This window comes from Megascapheus bottae, chromosome 6 (genome assembly GCF_031878675.1).
Source record: "Megascapheus bottae isolate mThoBot1 chromosome 6, mThoBot2.hap1, whole genome shotgun sequence".
Taxonomy (NCBI): domain Eukaryota; kingdom Metazoa; phylum Chordata; class Mammalia; order Rodentia; family Geomyidae; genus Megascapheus; species Megascapheus bottae.
Genome location: NC_143514.1, coordinates 71,032,134 through 71,052,257, shown reverse-complemented (window position 1 = coordinate 71,052,257; position 20,124 = coordinate 71,032,134). Strand labels below are relative to the sequence as shown.

At 49.6% G+C, this 20,124-nt stretch overlaps 1 protein-coding gene across 1 annotated transcript; it reads right to left on the bottom strand.

The window, feature by feature from the left end:
* Window positions 1-7,390: 7,390 nt before the first annotated feature.
* Window positions 7,391-19,469, bottom strand: Lactbl1 (lactamase beta like 1). The gene is made up of 6 exons (XM_090333868.1): window positions 19,355-19,469; window positions 18,470-18,579; window positions 15,990-16,147; window positions 14,458-14,687; window positions 9,954-10,059; window positions 7,391-8,375 (listed from the first exon to the last, which is right to left on the bottom strand). The coding sequence occupies exons 1-6, from the start codon at window positions 19,401-19,403 to the stop codon at window positions 7,391-7,393; spliced, it is 1,638 nt and encodes a 545-aa protein (XP_090189994.1). The 5' UTR covers window positions 19,404-19,469.
* Between the last annotated feature and the right edge of the window lie 655 nt (window positions 19,470-20,124).

The window sequence follows — 20,124 nt, the reverse complement described above, 5'->3', positions numbered from 1 at the left end:
GGCACTGTCCCTTTGCATTTTTGCTCAAGCCTAATGCTCTACCACTTGAGCCACAGATCTATGTCTTGATTTGGTGTAATTAATTGGAAATACAAGTCTCACAGACTTTTCTTCCCTGGTCTGGCTTTGAACTACAATCCTCAGATCTTAGCCTCCTGAGTAGCCAGTGTGGTGAGCCACACTAGCTGTGAATGAGTTGATGTGACATAGAGAAAGCTACCAAAGGTTTTAGCCTGAACAACAGAAGAGAAGGTGCTGCCCTTCTTGAAATGGAGTGGACGACAGGAGGGTTGGGCTGGGGGGACATAGAGAAGTCCACCTTTGACATTGGTAGAGAAATGGCTACCCATCAAGTCGGCAGCCAGGTGAATGAATCTGGAGTTAGGGGACACAGAAGGACAGAAACAGCAATATGGCTGGGTGCTGGTTGTTCACGCCTATAATCCTTGCTACTCAGGAGGCAGAGATCTGAGGATCATGGTTTAAAGCCAGTCCAAGCAGAAAAGTCCAGGAGACTCTTATCTCCAATAAACTACTCAGAAGGGCCAGGAATGTGGCCTAGGGGTAGAGTGCTTGCCTAGTATATAGGAAGCCCTGGGTTCAATTCCTCAGTACCATACACACAGAAAAAGCTGGAAGTGGTGCTGTGGTTTAGGTGGTAGAATGCTAGCCTTGGGCAAAGAAATCTTAAGGACAGTTCTCAGGCCCTAGGCTGGCAAAAAGAAAGAAAGAAAGAAAGAAAAAGAAAGAAAAGAAAAAGCTAGAGGTAGAGTGCTAGCCTGGAGTAAAAAAAAGCTCAGGGAAAGCCAGGGGCCAGTGGCTCATGCTTATAATCCTAGCTACTCAGGAGGCTGAGATCTGAGGATTGTGGTTCAAAGCCAATACCATGGGACACTGATCTCCAATTAATGACCAGAAAACTGGAAGTGGCGCTGTGGTCAAAGTGGTGGAGCACTAGCTTTGTGCTGAAGAGCTCAGGGACAGCACCCAGGCCCAGAGTTTAAGCCCTAGAACCAGAACCAAAAGAAGGAGCAGGAAGAGGAGAAGTGGGGGAAGGAAGGGGGAGGAAGAGGCGGGGAGGAGGAGGAGGGAGAGGAGGAGAAAAAAGGAACAAAAGATAAGTAACAGTGTAGAAAGTGGGGCTTTGCCCAGGTAAATCTGGGGAAGCCAGAGAGGGACCAAGGAGATGAGAAGGCATGAAAGACCCAGCTGGGCACGGAGCATAGAGCAGAGGGTGACAGCTGTAATCGGTGGTGTGGGATCTGAGGGAGGCCAAGGCGATTGGAATGAAGAGCATGGAAGTAGAATATAGAAAGTAGGGCGTTGGTAGGATCCTTAAACCTGAGGTAACTGAGGAACTTGAGCATGTCAGAGGCAAAGGAATGGCCACTGTAGTGGCAGCCAGCACGGGGAGGGCTCAGGGACCCCTCTTCCCACGAGGTTACTGGAAACATCAGGAATTGGGAACAAGGTTATGTGAGAAGCCATGCGAGCAGGCCAGGAGCTGAAATCTTTAAGGGGTGAGTGTAAGCCCCTCCCTGAATCCCCCCCCCCATTGGATTGAGGTCTGTAGAAGATAACAAGGAGGGGGGTGGGAGGTGTTCAAGCAAGGAGATGATTACAGTCTCACCAGGCCTTAGTGAGTGTATCAGAGTGCAGAGCCCAGCACACTGCAAGGTTCAGGACGCATGTTCCCTTGCCAATCCTTCACCCAACCTGGTGCTGTGGGTAGCACCAGGACTGAAGGCTGAGCCAGGTTTTCCTTCTGTGGAGCCCCACTGCCCCCTGGGGGCTGAGGCCAGTAACTGAGCCTCAGGATGATGCCATGGACCGGGGCTGCTGGGCTAGTGGGTTTTTTGACTCTCTTGAGTCTGGGCTTTTTTTTGACCCATTGGCTCCTCTGAAGAGACCCAGGCCTCTATGAGGAGAGCTAAATTCAGAGTGTCCGATGGCTTTGACTAAGGAGTGTTCTGTTTTACAGTGCCACAAAAACAACTCATTCAGTCAAAACCATGCTTTGAGTTTTGATTTCTTCTCAAGATAGCAAATGCTCTGGAAATGCGGGGCCATGGCAGCGGGCCCAGCCACACTGGTCACAGGATCCTGAGGGGAACCAAGCAAGTTTCCATGGTGTTCTCCTTCTGCAAGTTAGGTATATTACAGGGACCTTCTGGAGGGTTCTTGGGGGACAGAGTCCCATCGCAAGTCGCAAGCCTCTGTTCAGCAATGGGACAAGAAGCAGAGAAGGCTGAAAACAGCAGCTGGTCATAACCTCTTATAACGATATAATACCACCACACTTCAGACCCACGCTGGAATGAAGGACTGGGACGCCTCGCTTTTCATGCAGCTACCCAGAGAGCCTGTTCTTGGCTTTGAGGTGGCTTGGGAAGGGGAGGATGGGTGGAGACTGCCAGCCCCGCTCCCCACACCTGACCATGGAGTGCCCAAAACCTTCCAGAGATGGGTATCCCCATGGGTGGACCCTGAGGTATCTAAACCAAGCCTTCGAGACTGGCACCTGTTATCTGACATAGTCACTCACAGGGCTAAGTCCTCAGTGACAAGGATGTCCTCCCTTCTTCAGATAATAATTTTCAAGCACTGGGAATATATTTCCTTGATTTCTGGAATTCACAACCTAATGATTCCACATGGAACACATTTTCCCCCTTACTAGTACCAAACTGAACACCTTGTGCATATTAAACAGGTGTGGCAGCACTTATGCTATGCCTTCAGACCATTCATTTTTGTATTTTGTTTGTGAGACAGGGTCTTGCTAAATTCTAGAAGAATAAGGTAGCTGGGTTTACTGGCATGTGGCAACAGATGTATCTCACAGAGACTTGCGTGTTTTGGGGGGTTTTTTTGGCCAGTCCTGGCGCTTGAAATCAGGGATTGGGTGCTGTCCTGAGCCTCTTTGTGCTCAAAGCTAGCACTCTCCCACTTGAGCCACAGTGTCACTTCAGCTTTTTTGAGTAGTTTATTGGAGATAGGAGTCTCACAGGGACTTTTCTACCCAGACTGGCTTTGAACAACCCTTAAATCTCAGTCTCCTGAATAGCTAGGATTACAGGCATGAGCCACCAGCACCCAGCAAAGATTCACTTTTAAATTTAATTTGTGTTACTTTCTCGATCTGAACATTTAAAAATATAAGAAATAAATAAGGGTCTGGGAGTTTGGCCTAGTGGTAGAGTGCTTACCTAGCATGCACAAAGCCCTGGGTTTGATTTCTTGTTACCACATACATAGAAAAAGCCAGAAATGGTGCTGTGGCTCAAGGGGTAGAGCTCTAACCTTGAGAAAGCCCAAGGACAGTGTTCAGGCCCTGAGTTCAAGGTCCAGGACTGGAGAAAGAAAGAAAGAGAGAGAGAGAGGGGGGGGGGGGGAGGGAGGGAGGGAAGGAGGGAAGGAGGGAAGGAGGGAGGGAGGGAGGGAGGGAGGGAGAAAAGAAAGAAAGAAAGAAAGAAAGAAAGAAAGAAAGAAAGAAAGAAAGAAAGAAAGAAAGAGAAAGAATGTAGCTAGGATTACCAGGAACTTGTGGGTTATGCCTGTAATCCGAGCTACTTAGGAGGCTGAGATTTGAGGATCATGGTTCAAAGCCAGCCTTGGCACCAAAGTCTGTGAGACTCTTATCTCCAATGAATCACCAAAAAAATTGGAAGTAGTGCTGTGACTCAAGTGTCCCTGGTGAAGAGCTCAGGGACAGCACCCAGGCCCAGAGTTCAAACCCCATGACAGAAAAAAAGAAAAAGAAAGAAAGAAAGAAGACCCTAATTTGCAGCAACTGCCATTTTCCATGGTTGAAAAAAAGAGAAATCTTTAAGGTAAGCCTTAGACATCAATATTACTGAACCACAGGGTTGGGGAGACTCAGTAAAAAATGTCACAGATAAGGGCTGGGGATTTGGCTCAGTGGAAGAGCCCTTGCCTGGCAAGTGTAAGACCCTGAGTTCGGTCCCTGGCTCTGGAAAAAAAAAAAAAAAGAAATGTCACAGATATACAAATCTAAGCATAACTGATATCATACAAAGTAAATCAAAGTGAAAATCAATAAAATAAAGAAAACAGGAAAAACCGAACATTTGAAAACTAGGTAACATACTTCTAAGAAACCTATGAGTCTAAAGAAGAAGCTTGGAAATAATACAGTTAGCTCAATGAAAATAGAAACAAACATAAAGCACATTCATATTCATCAGATTCAGTTAAAGGTCCTTCATACCTTGTTAGCTGGGAAATGAAATGGTCTAGCCATTGAAAACACAGCTGTACAGTTTCTTGGAAAACTAAGCTTGTAACTACCATTTGACTCCTTAGTTGCACTCCGGGCATTTTTGCCCAGAGAAATCAAAATCAGTTTACATAAATCCAGCAAACAAATGTTCATAACAACTTTAATTATAAGAGCCCCCAAATTGCAACCAACCCAGATGCCCATTAACACATGAATGGTTACTCAAATTGTATTAAATTCAACCAGGGAACCACTTACTACTCTATGACAAAAAGAAGCAAACAATATATGTGACTCTCCAGAAAACTGCAAAGAAGGGCAGGGCAAAAGCTGACTCTGTTTATAGAATTTGTGGCGGGGGGGGGATGGGTGGGGGGCTCAGCACTGGAACCAGGGTTTGGACTCAGTCAGGGCCTGAGTACTTGTCCCATAGCTTTTTCATTCAAGGCTGACACTCTACTAGTCGATCACAGGTCTACTTCCAGCTTTGTGGTGATTAGTTGGAGATAGAGTTTCATGAACTTTGATCCCTGGGCTGGCTTTGAACCAAGACTCTCTTATCTCAGCATCCTGAGTAGTTAGGATTACAGGTGTCAACTACAGATGCCCAGCTAAGCATATTCTTTTTTTTTTTTTTTTTTTGCCAGTCCTAGGCTTGAGCTCAGGGCCTGAGCACTGTCCTGGGACTTTCTCAAGGCTAGAGCTCTACCACTTGAGCCTCAGCCCCACTTCCAGCTTTTTTTCTATGTATGTGGTACCGAGGAATCGGTATGCTAGGCATGCTAGGCAAGCACTTTAACCACTAGGCCAAACTCCCGCCCAAGCATATTCTTAAAATGACAAAATTCTGAAAAAGGAGAGCAGATTTATGTTTTCCCAGGATTGAGGAGAGAATGGGTTTGGTAAGCAAGTGGCTGTGGCTGGGATGGGGACTGAGGACTTTTTGTGCTAAGAGATGTTCTGGGTCTTACTGCATGGTGTCAGTATTTTATTGACAGTCCTGGGGCTTGAACTCAGGGCCTGAGGACTGTCCTTGAGCTTTTTCCTCAAAGCCAACACTCTGCCACTTGAGCCACAGCACCACTTCCAGCTTTTCTCTGTATGTGATACAAAGGAATTGAACCTGGGTCTTTGTGCATGCTAGGCAATCACTCTACCACTAGGCCAAACTCCCTGCCCCTATGGTATCAATATCCTGCCTGCCACAGTTCTGCAAGCTGTTTCCATTGGAAGAAACTGAATGCAGGATACAGTGATTATTTGGCACACTTGTATGATAAACTTTCAAAAGACAAAGTACAAGCCCAGATTTCATATTAGACTGTCATAAACTTCATCAAAAATGTTAAAACTCTGCTCTTCAAAAGACACTATTAAGAAAATGGGAAAAAAATGAAGTGAAAGACTAAGGGGAAATTATTTGCAATATATCTGACAAGAACTTGTATACAGAATATATAAAGAGGTTTTACAACTCAGTAAATGATACAAAAAAAATAAAACCATAGTGAGAGACTCCACAACCATCAACATGGTTAAAATTAAAAAGATTGACAATGTCAAGTAACGGCCACAACCATGAACAATAGAACTGTCACAGTCAGGGCTTGAGGACATCAAAATTAATAATATTTTGGAAAACTTCATGGCAATCACACCTACACATTAATCCAAGAGAAATGAAAGCATGCATTCACAAAAAGACTTGTCCAAGAATGTCTTTTCATAATAGTCACAATCTAGAAACAACCCTAATGTTCCTCAGCCGGCAAAGAGATAAACAAGTTGCGGCATATCTATACAGTGGAATACAAAGGAACAAACTGTCAATAACCCGAAAAAAACAACCTCAAAATCAGCATGTTGCATGTAAGACAGACACAAAGGACTACACACTGTATGACTCCATTTACACACAATCTTGGAACAAGCAAAACTAATTTAGAGTGGCAGAAAGCAGAACCATGCCTGCCTGGGACCAGGGGAGAGGGAGGGAGGGAACTGATGGACTTCTCAGGGATAGCAGTGGGCACTAAAGGGGATGGAAATTTCCTGTATCCTGATTGTGGTGGTGAAAGCAAGTATCTGTCAGAATCATCCCCCATGGTCTGAGAGGTGTAGCTCAGTGGTAGGGCATTTGCCTGGTACACATGAAACCCTGGGTTCCACCCCCAAAACCATAATCACCACCACCATCAGCATTATGCAATTGTCCTCTGACGATGTATTTCACTTTTAGTAAATTATAACTCACTAAGGAATGAGTTTTGTATGTGTGCCAGTACTGGGACTTGAACTCTGGGCATTGGCTGCTGTCTCCCAGCTTTTGTGCTCAAGGCTCTACCACGTTGAGCTGCAGTGTCACTTTCCTTTTTCTGTTGGTTAATTGGAGATAAAAGTCTTACAGACTTTCTTGCCCCAAGCTGGCTTTGAACTTCAATTGAGGATCTCAAGTCTCCTGAGTAACTAGGACTACAGGCCTGAGCCACCAACACACACACACACACACACAACTTGTCCTTTAGCTTTGTCAGTCAGGCACTGTGCCACTTTAGCTGCAGCTTTTTTGGTGTTAACTGGAAATAAGAGTCTCATTGAACTTCCCTGGCTTTGAATTGAAATCCTCAGATCTCCCCACAGTAAGGATGACCTTTTCTTTAAAAAAAAAAAAAAAGCTATAGCCTCACCTTCTCTCTTAGATTCGACAGAAGATAAACATGCTGTTTCCAGCCACTGGAAGCTGAGGCAGAAACAAGGCCAGCCTGGACAGCACAGTCAGTTCTGACCTGCCCAGTTTCAAGACAGTAAAACCTTCTGGTGCAGACGGCTCCAACTGAGATCCGGAGAATGGTGGCAGGGGAGGGGGGGGGAGCCGTCTGACTATCTCTAATCAATCCTGGGCTCAGACCCCAACGCCACACACAAAAGAAAGGAGGAAAGGAAGCAATGCAGAAGGAAGCAATGCAGAACGGAAGCAATGCAGAAAGGAACCAATGCAGAAAGGAAGCAATGCAGAAGGAAGCAATGCAGAAAGGAAGCAATGCAGAACGGAAGCAATGCAGAAGGAAGCAATGCAGAAAGGAACCAATGCAGAAAGGAAGCAATGCAGAAGCTGAAGTGGGGTGACTCCCCAGCCCTCTCCCGGGCTCACTGGGTCTTAAAGCCGGGCTTGCGCTGCAGGCGCAGCACCTGATACGTGTTTAGGCCCGGCACGTCGAAGCCCGGGGATAACCCGTGGTGATCCAAGGGGTGGAAGTGGAGCAGCTGCCCATGCTGGGCCTCGAGCGAGAGCCAGGCGTCGCCGCCGAGCGGGAGCGCGCACGGAAACGCGCGCGCCACGTGCAGCTGGAAGACGCGGCCGCGCACGTGACGCAGGGCCAGCGTGCGGAAGGCGGGAGGCACCAGCGCCTCGACGCGCGGCCCGAACTGGCGCAGGCGCAGTTCGCCCCCGGGCCCCGCGCGCACCTCGTAGAAGGTCAGGTTGGCGAAGGTGAAGAAGCCGGCGAAGGGACGCGCGCTGGGCGGCGGCGCGGGGCGGCGCTCGGCCTCGCGCAGGGCGCGCTCCAGGGCGGGCAGGAGCACGTCGTAGGCCTGCGCCACCAGGTCGGCCCCGGGAGGCCGCGGCCCGGCCAACAGCAGCACCAGGCCCAGGCGTAATGGCGGCACCAGCGAGAAGGTGGCGGCGTAGCCGTCCAGGTCGCCGTCCTTGCGCACCACGCGGTAGCCCCGCTGCGCGTGGAACTCCCACGGCGTGCCCGTCTCGTTGGCGAAGTAGGCGTCCGGGCAGGCCAGCAGCGGCGCCAGCAGCGTCTTGGCCGCCTCGGGATGCAGGAGCCGCGGGGGCCCCGCGCCCAGCAGCGCCATGGCCAGCTTGGCCATGTCGGCGGGCGTCGAGTACATCTGGCCCGAGGGCCGGTACCAGCCCAGGTCGTAGAGCGGCGCCGGCCGGCCGCTGCCATAGAAGCCGGCCGCCAGGCGCGCGCGCACCGAAGGCGTCAGGTCGAAGCCGGTGTCCGCCATCCCCAGCGGCTCCAGCACGTGCTCCGCCACCCAGCGCTCGTAGCCGCCCTGCGCCGCGTGCGCCGCCAGGACGTGAGCCAGGAGCGAGAAGGCCAGCGTGCTGTAATGGCACCTGGGGGACAGGAGCGGGGCGCGGGCTGGGACGCAGCCCCCCCCCCAGGCGCGCGCGTCCCCGCTGTCCCACGCGGAAGGCTGCCCCCCCCCCCGTGCCATGGACCCGCCCGGAAGGGAGTTCAGAGACCGGGGAAGGTAACTATCCATTCTACATTTGGGGAGACTGGGGCCCAGAGGGGAGCAGGGAAATAGTCCCCAGGTCACAAGCCGGAAGAGAGCTGGGTCCATGGGGAAAGTGGTGACACAGGCCTTATTGACCCTTATCCTGTGTGTGTGTGTGTGGATACTAGGGCTTGAACTCAAGGACTGGACTCTGTCTCTTGCTTCCCCATCAATGTTGATGCTCTACCACTTGAGCACCAGCGCCTCCACATCCCGGCTGGGCTCCAACAGCATCTCAGCCTCCTGAGGAGCTAAGATTACAGGATATATTACTAGTGCCCTGTGGTCCTTATGCTTAAATATGGTTTATCAAATGGAAAATAAAAGTTTCAAACTGTGGGGAAGGGGAATGGTAATGGTGATGTAGCTCAAGGGTTAAGAATAGGAAGCAGTTTGGCCTAGTGGTAGAGTGTTTGTGTAGCATGCACAAAGACCTGGGTTCAGTTCCTCCGTACTACATACATAGAAAAAGCCAGAAGTGGTGCTGTGGCTCAAAAGTGGTAGAGCGCTAGTCTTGAGGAAAGCCCAAGGGCAGTGCTCAGGCCCTGAGTTCAAGCCCTAGGACTGGCAAAAAAAAAAAAAAATAGGACGTGGTGTCTCACCTCTCTTCTGCCAGTCTGTGGCTTTCACAGCTAATGCATAGGGGGAAAGCAGACGTGGTTTCAGAAGCCTCAAGAAGGCTCAGGAAGGATATGGATTCACACCCTACAGGATGTTCCTGAACTTAGCCACCTTGTTCTTGCTGGTGAGGAAAGTAAGCCTCACCTAAGGTCTCAGCAGATCAGATCAGAGCTGGGACAAGGCTCCAGCCTGCTGATGCCCAAATATTAGCCAAAGCCTTGTCCTTCAGGGAAGTGGGCTTGAGGTCAGCCTGTGGAGCAGCAGAGGAAAGCTTGGAAAAGGGTAGCAGACCTGGCAAGGAGCCTCTGAGGCAGGGGAGTGCCAGCTGCCCTTTGTCCAGCCACACAACCCCAGGGCTCCCAGACTTCTCTGTTCATCTGTCACTCAGTCTTTCATTCTTGGCCACCCGGGCATCCCATTTATCTGCATCATAACAAAGTCTGTATTTGTGTATTGATTCCCTTCATTGTCAGAATGAGGAGAAGCTTGGTGGAGTGTTTTGTGGAGTGTGTTTGCTGCTGTTATTAGTGCTTAGCACGTTTTGGCAGAGTGCTTAATGTTGAATGGATGATTGGAAGAAACATGAGACTGCAGCAGAACTGGATGGTGGCCCCAGCAGGCCAACATCTCTCTGTGGGCTCCCCTCAGGCCTTTGTCCTCCCTGGCTGCAGGAGGGGATCGTGTTCAGTGATTCCCAAGGTCTCTCTTGACCTCTACCACCCAGAACTTCCCAAGCAGGCTTGACTCTTCAGGTGTGTCTAAGGTGTGTCTGAGCATTGGAAATGGTCCTTACCTGGTTCCAGGGTCAGCCACTAGCACATCATCCTTGAGCAGGCTTAAGGCCTCCTGGGTGCTGCCTCTCCACAGCAGTGAAGTGGAGCGAAGCCTTCTGGGGAGCCCTAGGGAAGAACAGAGGCCAGGCCCATGAGGCCTTCTTGACCCAGTTCTGCCAGTTCTTGTCCCAGCTTTGTCTCCTGGTACCAGCCTGTTCCCATCCCACCACCTCATCTTGGCTTCATATCTATATATAGAGAGAAAGATAGATATATATATATGACTATATATATACATATATACACATATAACATAATTATATATGTGTGTCTATATATATAATTTTTGTCAGTCCCAGGGCTTGAACTCAGGGCCTAGGCACTGTCCTTGAGTTTTCTCTGCGCAGACACTCTACCACTTGAGCCGTAGCACATCTTCCATGCATACTTGTCATTACACATATATGTACTATAGTACATATAGTACTATTTTTATGGTAGTATACAGTGTATGCCCTTTTCTACCACTTGACTTAACGTTCTTTCTTTAAAAAAATAATTATATTAAAATAATTGTACAAAGAGATAATACATGCTCTAGAAGCTTTTCTCCTACTTGGTATTGCTTTCTTCCCTCACCTCTCTCACAATAGTACTGAGGCTTGAAATCAGAGCTTTGTGCTTATTAGGCAAGTACTCTACTGCTATGCCATGCCCCTAACCCTTTTTTTCATAATTTTTTTGGGGAGATCATGGGGCTTGAACTCAGCCTGGGTGCTGCCCCTGAACTCCTCAGCTCAAGACTACCCCCCTACCCTTGAGTCAAGCTAGACGTTAATTGGAGATAAGAGTCTCAGGTTCGGGCCGGGAGTTTGGCCTAGTGGTTAAAGTGCTTGCCTAGCATGCATGAAGACCCGGGTTCGATTCCTCGGTACCACATACATAGAAAAAAGCCAGAAGTGGTGCTGAGGCTCAAGTGATAGAGCTCTAGCCTTGAGAAAGTCCAAGGACAGTGCTCAGGCCCTGAGCTCAAGCCCAGGACTGGCAAAAAAAAAAAAAGAGTCTCAGGTTCTTTTGTGCCCAGGCTGGCTTTGAACCTTGATCCTTAGATCTCAGTCTCCTGAGTAGCTAGGATTACAGGTGTGAGCCACTATGCCCGACTTCATAATTTTGATAATTTTGACATTCCTATGGCTTGAACTCAGGGCCTGGGCACTGTCCTGGAGCTTTCTCAAGGCTAGCTCTCTACCCTTGAGCCACAGCACTACTTCTGGCTTTTTCTATGTATGTGGTTCCAAGGAATGGAACCCAGGGCTTCATGCATGCTAGGCAAACACTCTACCATTAGGCCATGCTTCTGGGCCCCTTACTTATTATTTTGCAATAGTGCCCTACTTGCTTCTGGGACACAAACCTGGACCACAATCCTCCTTTTCCTTTTCTTTTAACTTCCCTTCATAGCTAGGATGACAGGTACATGCCACTATTCTTGGCTTCTTCCATTGAGCTGGAGCTTTGCAGACTATTCTGTCTTGTCTAGGTGACTTACAACATTGATCCTTCTGATCTTTGTCTCCCACATAACTAGGATAAAAAATGTGCCACAGGGCCCAGCTATTGGTTGAGTAGAGATCTCATAAATGTCTGCATAACTGGCCTCACATTGTTGGGGGCTGAGTAACGCCATGTCTAATGCCTTTCTGCTGAGACCCGTAGTAGGGGTAAACACGTGGACCTCTTTGTCCTGCCCACCTGTTGTGCTGATAGGCTACGGCACCGAGTAAAAGGAGGGATTTGGGGAATAGAGAGGAAGTCTTTCCTGCCTTGATGAAGCTGCCTGGCGTCTCTGTTCGTGCCTTGGGGTAAGAAGGCTGAGTACAGGGGACAGTGGGCCCTCTCCTCGAGTGGCTTGGTCCCTCCTACTAGTCGAGAGGGACCAGGGACGAAGGACCCCGACATACTGGAACCCAATGTGGGGCACGAAAGGGGCACGACGGCGGCACGACAGCGAGTTGAGCCAAGCAAGAGATACATGGAGGAGGGACTGAAAAACCAGAGAAACCTGAAAGGCACAAAGAAAAAGAAAGGAGGGGCTGAAAGGCCAGGGAAACCTGAAGGGAAAATGCAGGCTGATATTGCTCACAGGGAAAAAGAAAAAAAACAGGGAAGAAGACATGGAGAAAGAGAGGGACAAAGAGAAAGAAAAAAAAAAGTGGTAAACAAGAGAAAAGGAAGCAACTACCTACAAAAGTCAAAGAAGTAAGAAAAACTCCTCAGACTAAAAAAACCAGAGAAACCTGAAATGAAAATATAAACTAAAAAAGGCAAAAGATAAAGAAGAAAAAGAAAAGCCCATTAAAAAGGCAAAAGATAAAGAAAAAAACCCATAAAAAAAGGCAAAAGATAAAAAACCCATAAAAAAGGCAAAAAGATAAGAGAAAGAAAAACTCAAAGAAAGCAACCCACAAGGAGAAAATTGAGAAAAAAGAAAAACTAAAAAAGCTAAAGAGAAAAAAGACAAAGCAGCCAGGTGTTTTAACAGTAAAAGATTTTAATAGATCATTCCCAGTCCACCTCCGAAGCGCAGGTCACTTCGGCACGGTAGGGAGTCACTGAGGAACCTCTAGGGAGTCTCTGGCCAGAGCGGTATAAGGGTGAGGCAATAAGGGGTTCGGAAAAAGAACCGGAATGATGGGTTCAGAACCTTCTAAGAACCGGATGGTTAGAGTTAGAAAAGAGTTTTACTTATGGTACTGCAGTAAAAGAAGCCACGGTTGAGCCTTAGGTGGAAAAATGAACAGCCGATATTAATTTTGTGCGCTTTAAGATCTTTAAGTATGAATGTGTGTGAATGGGTGTGAGTAAACATGTTTAAGGTTAAAATTGTCAGCATGCTATGTGAAAGAACAGCTGAAAAGAAGCGCAGAGACACTTGGAAAAATTAAGTGGTAGTGATTTAGAAAGCCTGTGCTTGGGTGCAGAAATAGGGAGCTACCACCCATAGTTGAAAACAGGCTAAAGCTTTTTAGGGTCTCTAACTAAATGTAGAGACAACACCGCTGAGTCAGCTTGAAGAAGTTATAGAAGACAGATCTTCGCCCATCATCCCCCTTAAAATGAAGGGACCAGAGTCATTTTTGGAAAATGAGACAGGATAAATTAGAGACATGGGAGACAGTAGTTTAAAATAAAAGTGGGGGGGATTGGAAGACTCCCAAGGAAGATAATACAAAGTAAACGTGTCAAAGACGGGCAAGTCCCCGCTGTTAGCCTATCAACCTAAAGACAGGAGCCAAGTAGGACTTGGTGATCCCATGATGGGTAAGAAGACTAATGAGCTTGGAGACACCTAAGACAGGCACAGTCGATCTGATATGATGGTAACCCCACATATCCTAGGTTTTTTTCCTTTTTCTAAAAGACGAGTGAGATGTTGGGGGCCAAGTAACGCCATGTCTAATAACTTTCTGCTGAGACCTGTAGTAGGGGTAAACACGTGGACCTCTTTGTCCTGCCCACCTGTTGTGCTGATAGGCTACGGCACTGAATATAAGGAGGATTTGAGGAATAGAGAGAGAGACTTTCCTGCCTTGATGAAGCTATGTGGTGTCTCTGTTCGTGCCCCCGGGTAAGAAGGCTGAATACGGGAGGACAGTGGGCCTTTTCCTCTTGCGGCTCGTCCTGGTTGGGGCGTGTTCTCCCTATCCCTTCTGCTGATTGAGAAGGGCTGGGGACAAAAGACCCCAACATCACATCACAATCCTCCTGACACAATCCCGATCTCACCTTCTCAAGTACCTGGGACTCCAGACTTGAGCCACTGTTTTCAGCTCTATGTGTATAACTGGAATTAGGAGCCCCTCAGCCCAAACTGGCTTCGGACAGGAACCCTCAGATTTCAGCTTCCTGAGTAACCAGGATGACAGGCATGAGTCGCTAGCTCCTGGTCATATCTTAAGATTCTCATGACTGCCTGGTGCTATGGTTCACACCTGTAATCCTAGCTATTCAGGAGGCTGAGATCTGAGGATCAAGGTTCAAGGCCAGCCTGGGCACAAAAGGACCTGAGACTCTTATCTCCAATTAACCTCTAGAAAATGGGAAGTGGGGCTTGGTTCAAGGGTAGGGTGGTAGCCTTGAGGATAGCACCCAGGCCCAGAGTTCAAGCCCCATGACAAAAGAAAAACAAAAAATATTCTCAGTGCCCTCTTCTTTGACCCATCAGTTCTGTTGCCATCCTTTGTCTGCACATTCAGTACGTTGTTGGCCTCACATTGTACTTGTAGATGTTTACTTACATAACAAGGGCCATTAAGTCTTCACTGTAACCTTGCCTGCAGATGTTACTGTTACTGTTGATGTGACACTTGGATCTTGACCTGTACCTTGGCTCTGACTAGGAACTGACTTCACTTGGTTTTTACCTCTGAGATCTTCCAGCTCCGACCCACACCACTCGAACCCCACTGTTGAGAAGTAGAGTGGACAGCAAGCAGAGCAAGGGCAGTTCATTCTGAGACCCACCTGAGAGCTGGCTGGCCATCCTCCGGAGGGTGACAGGTGACGGCCGTGGGACTGGGCCCACCTCCTCCCGCAAACCCTGTGAGTGGGGGGCTGATGCTACACCCAGCGGGTTGTTGATGGTGAAGGTGCTGGCATAGCGCTCCAGAGGGTCATCCAGGGAGCCCACGAGGCCTTCCTCCCATAGGCGGTACAGCATGAGGACTGGAAAGATCTTGGAGATGCTAGAGATCCTGAGCCGGGTTGGGACACAGGGTGCAAGAGGACCTGCTGACCCCAAAGCCCATCCCTGTCCCTGTGTCTCCAGCCTCTAAGCCTGCTAGTATTTTAGAAAAGCACCAAATTTATGATCCCCCAGCCTCTGTGGATCTGGCTTTGTCACACTCAACATGTCCGAGGCAGTGGGTCTGGGTAGTATAGACACCCCTCAGTTCCTGCTCCAAGCCAGGCCCAGCACCAGATCCTGCCGATTCTGGGGCAGACCTGGGTTGGCTCTGTTCCCCACCTCTCCTCGGCTGCAGGGCCTGGACAAGTTATAAGACCTTTCTATAAGAGCTTCACTGTGTGTGTGCAGAGGGCTGTCAGGACACCTGGCAGATGCTGGGTCCTCAATAGTGGTGGCAAAGAGAATTGTGAGCCCAACCTGGCACCAAGCTGGTGCAGCACCAAGGCCAGTTCCTTTCCATGCCCTGTCACCCCGCAGTGTCCCAGGAGCAAATGTATCCACTGCACACATGAGTACCCGGGGACCTGCACACAACTCCCAGGAGAAGAGTTCCAGGCATACAGAACATGGCACAGCTGCTTCCACCTGGGCACTGCCATCAACTCACAAGGGCCTGACATGGGCAGGAACTGCCTGTGACTCCTCTGTGGTGCCCGGGAGAGGTGGGAAGACCACAAAGCCTCTTATAGTTGAAGAGGCTAAGCTGAAGGGTTTCAGAAGGATCCCCTTCCTCACCACCTGTCACCCCTGCGGTGTGACAGTGGGCACTCACTGGGTCTCTCCCTCCCCCCCCCCCCCCGCCTCTCTCTCTGCCTCTCTCTCTCTGCCAGTCCTGGGGCTTGAACGCAGAGCCTGAGCACTGTCCTTGGGCTTTCTCAAGGCTAGAGTTCTACCACTTGAGCCACATCACCACTTCTGGCTTTTTCTATTTATGCGGTACCGAGAAATCTCTCCAATTAACCATTAGAAAACTAGGAAGTGGGGCTGAGGCTCAAGGGGGAGGGCCAAAGAGCTCAGGGACAGCACCCAGGCCAAGAGTTCAAGCCCTATGACCCACAAAAAAAATGTCTCACGGACTTCAGTGCCCGAGCTGGCTTTTAACCATGATCCTCATATCTCAGCCTCCTGAGTAGCTAGGATTGCAGGCATGAGCCACCACACCCGGCTTTTTTAGTATTCTGAAGACTTAATTATGGGCCCCTTAGCTTGGACCCCTGCTGTGATCAGGTCTTCCTGTCTCCTGGATCCTGGTCGCGGGTCCCTGCCATCCTTCCCCCCTTCACCAGCCCCTAGAAGTTGCCCAGCTGACCGGTACATGGTGTACTCATTGGGGGTGCCAGAGTTCGGGTCTGAGCCGTTCTTCCTTCCAAAGTTGCCAGTCCAAAGCACGGTGTCATTGTGGATGACCACTGCAGACATGGCCGCCAGACCAGGGGCAGACATTGCCTGGCTCAGGAGCTCGTCCACCTTGTAGGGAGAATGTGGATGCAGTGGCAGCTCCATTGCCCCCACCCCACTGGCTGTTCTACACATGGCCCATTCCCATGGCTGTACTGTACCAGGCACCCTGGGGGCCTCCAGCCCAGAGTTCCTGCAGCTCTGGGCCCTTTGTGGACAGAGAAGCTTGGGTGAACTTAAAACATGTACTAAAAATCTCTTGGGGCCGGGAGTTTGGCCTAGTGGTAAGAGAGCTTGCCTGAGGGCCAGGAGTTTGGCCTGGTAGTAGAGTGCTTGCCTAGCATGCATGAATACCTGATTTCAATTCCTCACTACCACATACATAGAAAACAGCTGGAAGTGATGCTGTGGCTCAAGTGGTAGAGCCTTGAGAAAGCCCAAGGACAGTGCTCAGGCCCTGATTTCAAGCCCCAGGACTGGCAAAAATGTAACTATAAAAATCTATGATGGGCTATATACTCTACAGGCATAATGTTTCATTACATAGATTAATATGTATCAATGGCATACAAAGACTCAATTGTGTTCTAAAATCTGTGTGCTAGTGATTGTATACAGAGATTCCCTTCTTGAATACTTGTTTGTTAAACATGACATTTGAAATACGATGTAAAAATCAATATTAATAAAATCATTAAAAAAACAAAAATTCATAAAATCATCTAGTTCAGGGTTAGATAGTCATTCATTCCATCTAATAATGAAGAAGTAAATGCCAAACAAAATCTCTCAAGCTGGCTGAGGCAGTCTCCCAGTTGTGATTAGAGGGGTGATCTTCAGGGACTGAGGCAGGGCGACCATGAGTTCCAGGTCAGCCTGGGTTACATAAGACTGTCTCAAAAAGCCAAGACAAAACCAGAAAAGTAGCCTGGTTTATTTTCAGGGATGAAGTATCAGAGTGTCGATAAGAGCTAACATTTACTGTACATTGAGAATGTTCTAGGCATAGGCTGAAAACAGTGGCACATGGCTGTATTCCCAGTTATTTGAGAGGCATTGGAGATCAGGAGGATTGAGTTAAGTTTAGCGTAAATAAAGCATATTTTGTAATCCCAGCTACTTGAGAAGTTTCAGGTAGGAGGACTCAGACCAGGACTGATCCCGAGGCAAAAATATGAGCCCCTATCTGAAAAATAACTAATGTAAAAATAGATTAGGGGTGTGACTCAAATGGTAGATCACCTGCCTAGCAATGCAAAACCTTGGGTGCAAAAGTACCAGGGGGAGGGAGGGAGAAAGAACATTAGAACCCCATGCTCCCTGCAGCCCCAATTCCTAATCATTTGCCAGATACACTGCTGGCCAGTGTACTGTCCTGAGCCGTCCCTACCTCCTAGCTTCTGCCAGCACTTCCTTCACTTCTCTGAGCCTCAGTTTTCCGCCATGAAGACAGGAATTCATATGGCATGCATGGGGAAAGGTAACCTGGCATGCCTTCAGTGGAGGCAGCTGGGGTGACTTTTGCTTTTCCTCATTACCATGACCCCTAGATGCACACAGTACCTGCTGCTCCCTGTCTCTAAAGCCTCTCTGATGTGTGTACACTGCCCTTCCCCCCCTGCCAAGTGCACCTTCTCTCCCTTCCCCCCTCCAATTGTCTGTTCCTCTAGGGTTCCAAGTCCCCCCACTAGGCTGTGGTCATGTACTTCTGACCACAGCTGGAGGTGGGGAACACACGTGGGCAGTGCGTGACTGCTACACAGTGTTTCAAGTTGCTCTGGGAAGGGGACATGGGTATGTGGTGTATGCTTCTATTGGAATGACTTCTGTATCCTCTCCCATTTTATCTTTGCTTTCTTTCTGCCTTTAGCCATTTAGTCCTCTGCATGAGCCTTGTGCTGATTCTCTGCCTCTGGGCCTTGGTATATGCTGTTCTGTCTGGAGCAGACCCTTCCATCCCCTGAGCTCCATGCATACCTCCAGGGTAACTTCTGCTTGTTCCATCTCACTCTAAACGCTGCTTCCCCCAGAGTCCTCCTTGACTCCAAGGCCACATCCTATGCCCGTACAGTCCCCTAAATTCTACTTATCCTCACTCTTGCCCTTTCCCTCCTCCAGGAGAGTCCTACCCAAATTTCTGCCCCCATAGAGTTGTCTTGACTCTTCCTTTCACACCCAGACTAGTAGTTCTTGAAGGTAGGGCCACGCCTTCTTCCTGCCCTGCCTCTAATGCCAGCAGCCTAGAAATGGATGCTCAAGAAATAGATGGATGGATGGATGGATGGATGGATGGATGGATGGATGAGGTTGAATACCATTCCAGCCAAGAGGGCACACTCCTTCCCTCTCCCAAGCCTCCCCGTGTTCCTGTTCCTTCAGCTCATCACTGACCTTCTCCAGAGCCTCCTTGAGCACAGGGAGGGGGTGGGCCAGCGGCACAGGCTCTGGGTGCCGAGGACACATGATCACAGGGGTAGTGGTGGTCTCTGATTCTGAAGAACCTGGAGGGAACATTCCATGGCGAGCAGGGTAGAGATCAGGTAGGAGTCTGGCATTACTCCAGAGAAGGGGTGCCAGAGCCATGCCTGGGCAGCAGGAGCCTGACTAGATCTGGAGGTACATGGATTGGCAAGGACAGAATGAGCAGAGGCAGGAAGGCGGGGAGGGGATGGCCCAGACCTTGCTTTTCTGATACTTAAGCTTCTTGATCCCTCCCCTGCTCTCCCTTGACCAGGTCCTGAACTGATGTGATTGATGACACCTCCTCCTTAGGGCAGGCTCTGTCCTGTCTGCCTCCCTCTCCTATCCTCACTGCTTATGTTCTGGGTAGAAAGTAGGCTTGGAGTCCCAGGCCTTAGAACTTCAAGGACAGCTTGTTCTGTATCATGGGGAGTGGGATAGTGCATCCCTTCTGCATCCCTCCACAGCAGGGCTGCCACCAAGCTGGGGGAAGAGCTGAGGAGTGGGCAGGCCAGGTCCCAGGCCTTCTTTCTCCCCTAAGGCCAGTACAGGGTATTAAGGGCTGTGGGAACCATCAGGGGAGCTACAGTCCTCTCACCCCCACTGCTGTGTGACCCCAGTAAGCCCTCATTATATACACAGGCATCAAAGCCCAGAGAAGTCACCAAGCAGATACACAGTGGGACAGGAGCACAGACAGGGCCACAGTTCCAGGGCTAAATCTTGGGTACTTCCTGCTGCCTCAGATTGGTGGCAGGTCAACACAGAGCAGGACCGCAGGGGTCAGGGCGACACCACAGTGGCTGCCCCACTCACCTGTCTGCAGCTTGGGGAGGTGATACTGCCACAGGAAGCAGCCAGTCATGGCCACGGAGAGCAGGAAGAGGAAGCCGCTGCAGGCTGGGAAGATCCATTTCTTGCTTCCTTTCAGCAGGCGCAGCTGCTGGCCACCCTGGAGGAACAAGAACCCCAGGCCCAGTCCCCTGGGGAGTCAGTGAAGGGAGTCAGGGCCCCCCACCCTGATATCTCCAGAACCTGAGGTTATACAGCTCTCATGAGAACCCACAGCTCTGAATAAATGTCATACCTGTACCACTAAGGCCATTCCTAGAGCCAGCCCTCCAGCAGCCTGGCCTGGTATCTGTGTGCCCAGTGAATCACCCTTAGACCCACCAAATGCCCCCTGCAGGAAGCCCTCCCAGCTCTCCTCACCCTTGTCCCTGAGCACCTGGTACAGCCTGCCAGCACATGGGTCTACTCCAAGAGCCGTGCCTTTTCTGTCAGCCTCCCTGACACAGAGCCCCCACACCAGGTACGGGATCACCCTCCCGGGCTATGGTTTGCTATGCTTACAGGTACATGTTGGGGTGTCCTTGTGAGTCCAGAGGCCTCCCACCCAACCCTCCACTCCCAGGGTCGGTGGTGAGACTTGAGCTCTGGGCCTGGGCATTGTCCCTGAGCTCTTCAGCTCAAGGCTACCACCCTACCCCTAGAGCCACAGTTCCACTTGCAGTTTTCTGGTGGTTAATTGAAGATAAGAGCTCTCAGCCTTGTGAGTAGCTAGGATTACAAGTGTGAGCCATCGC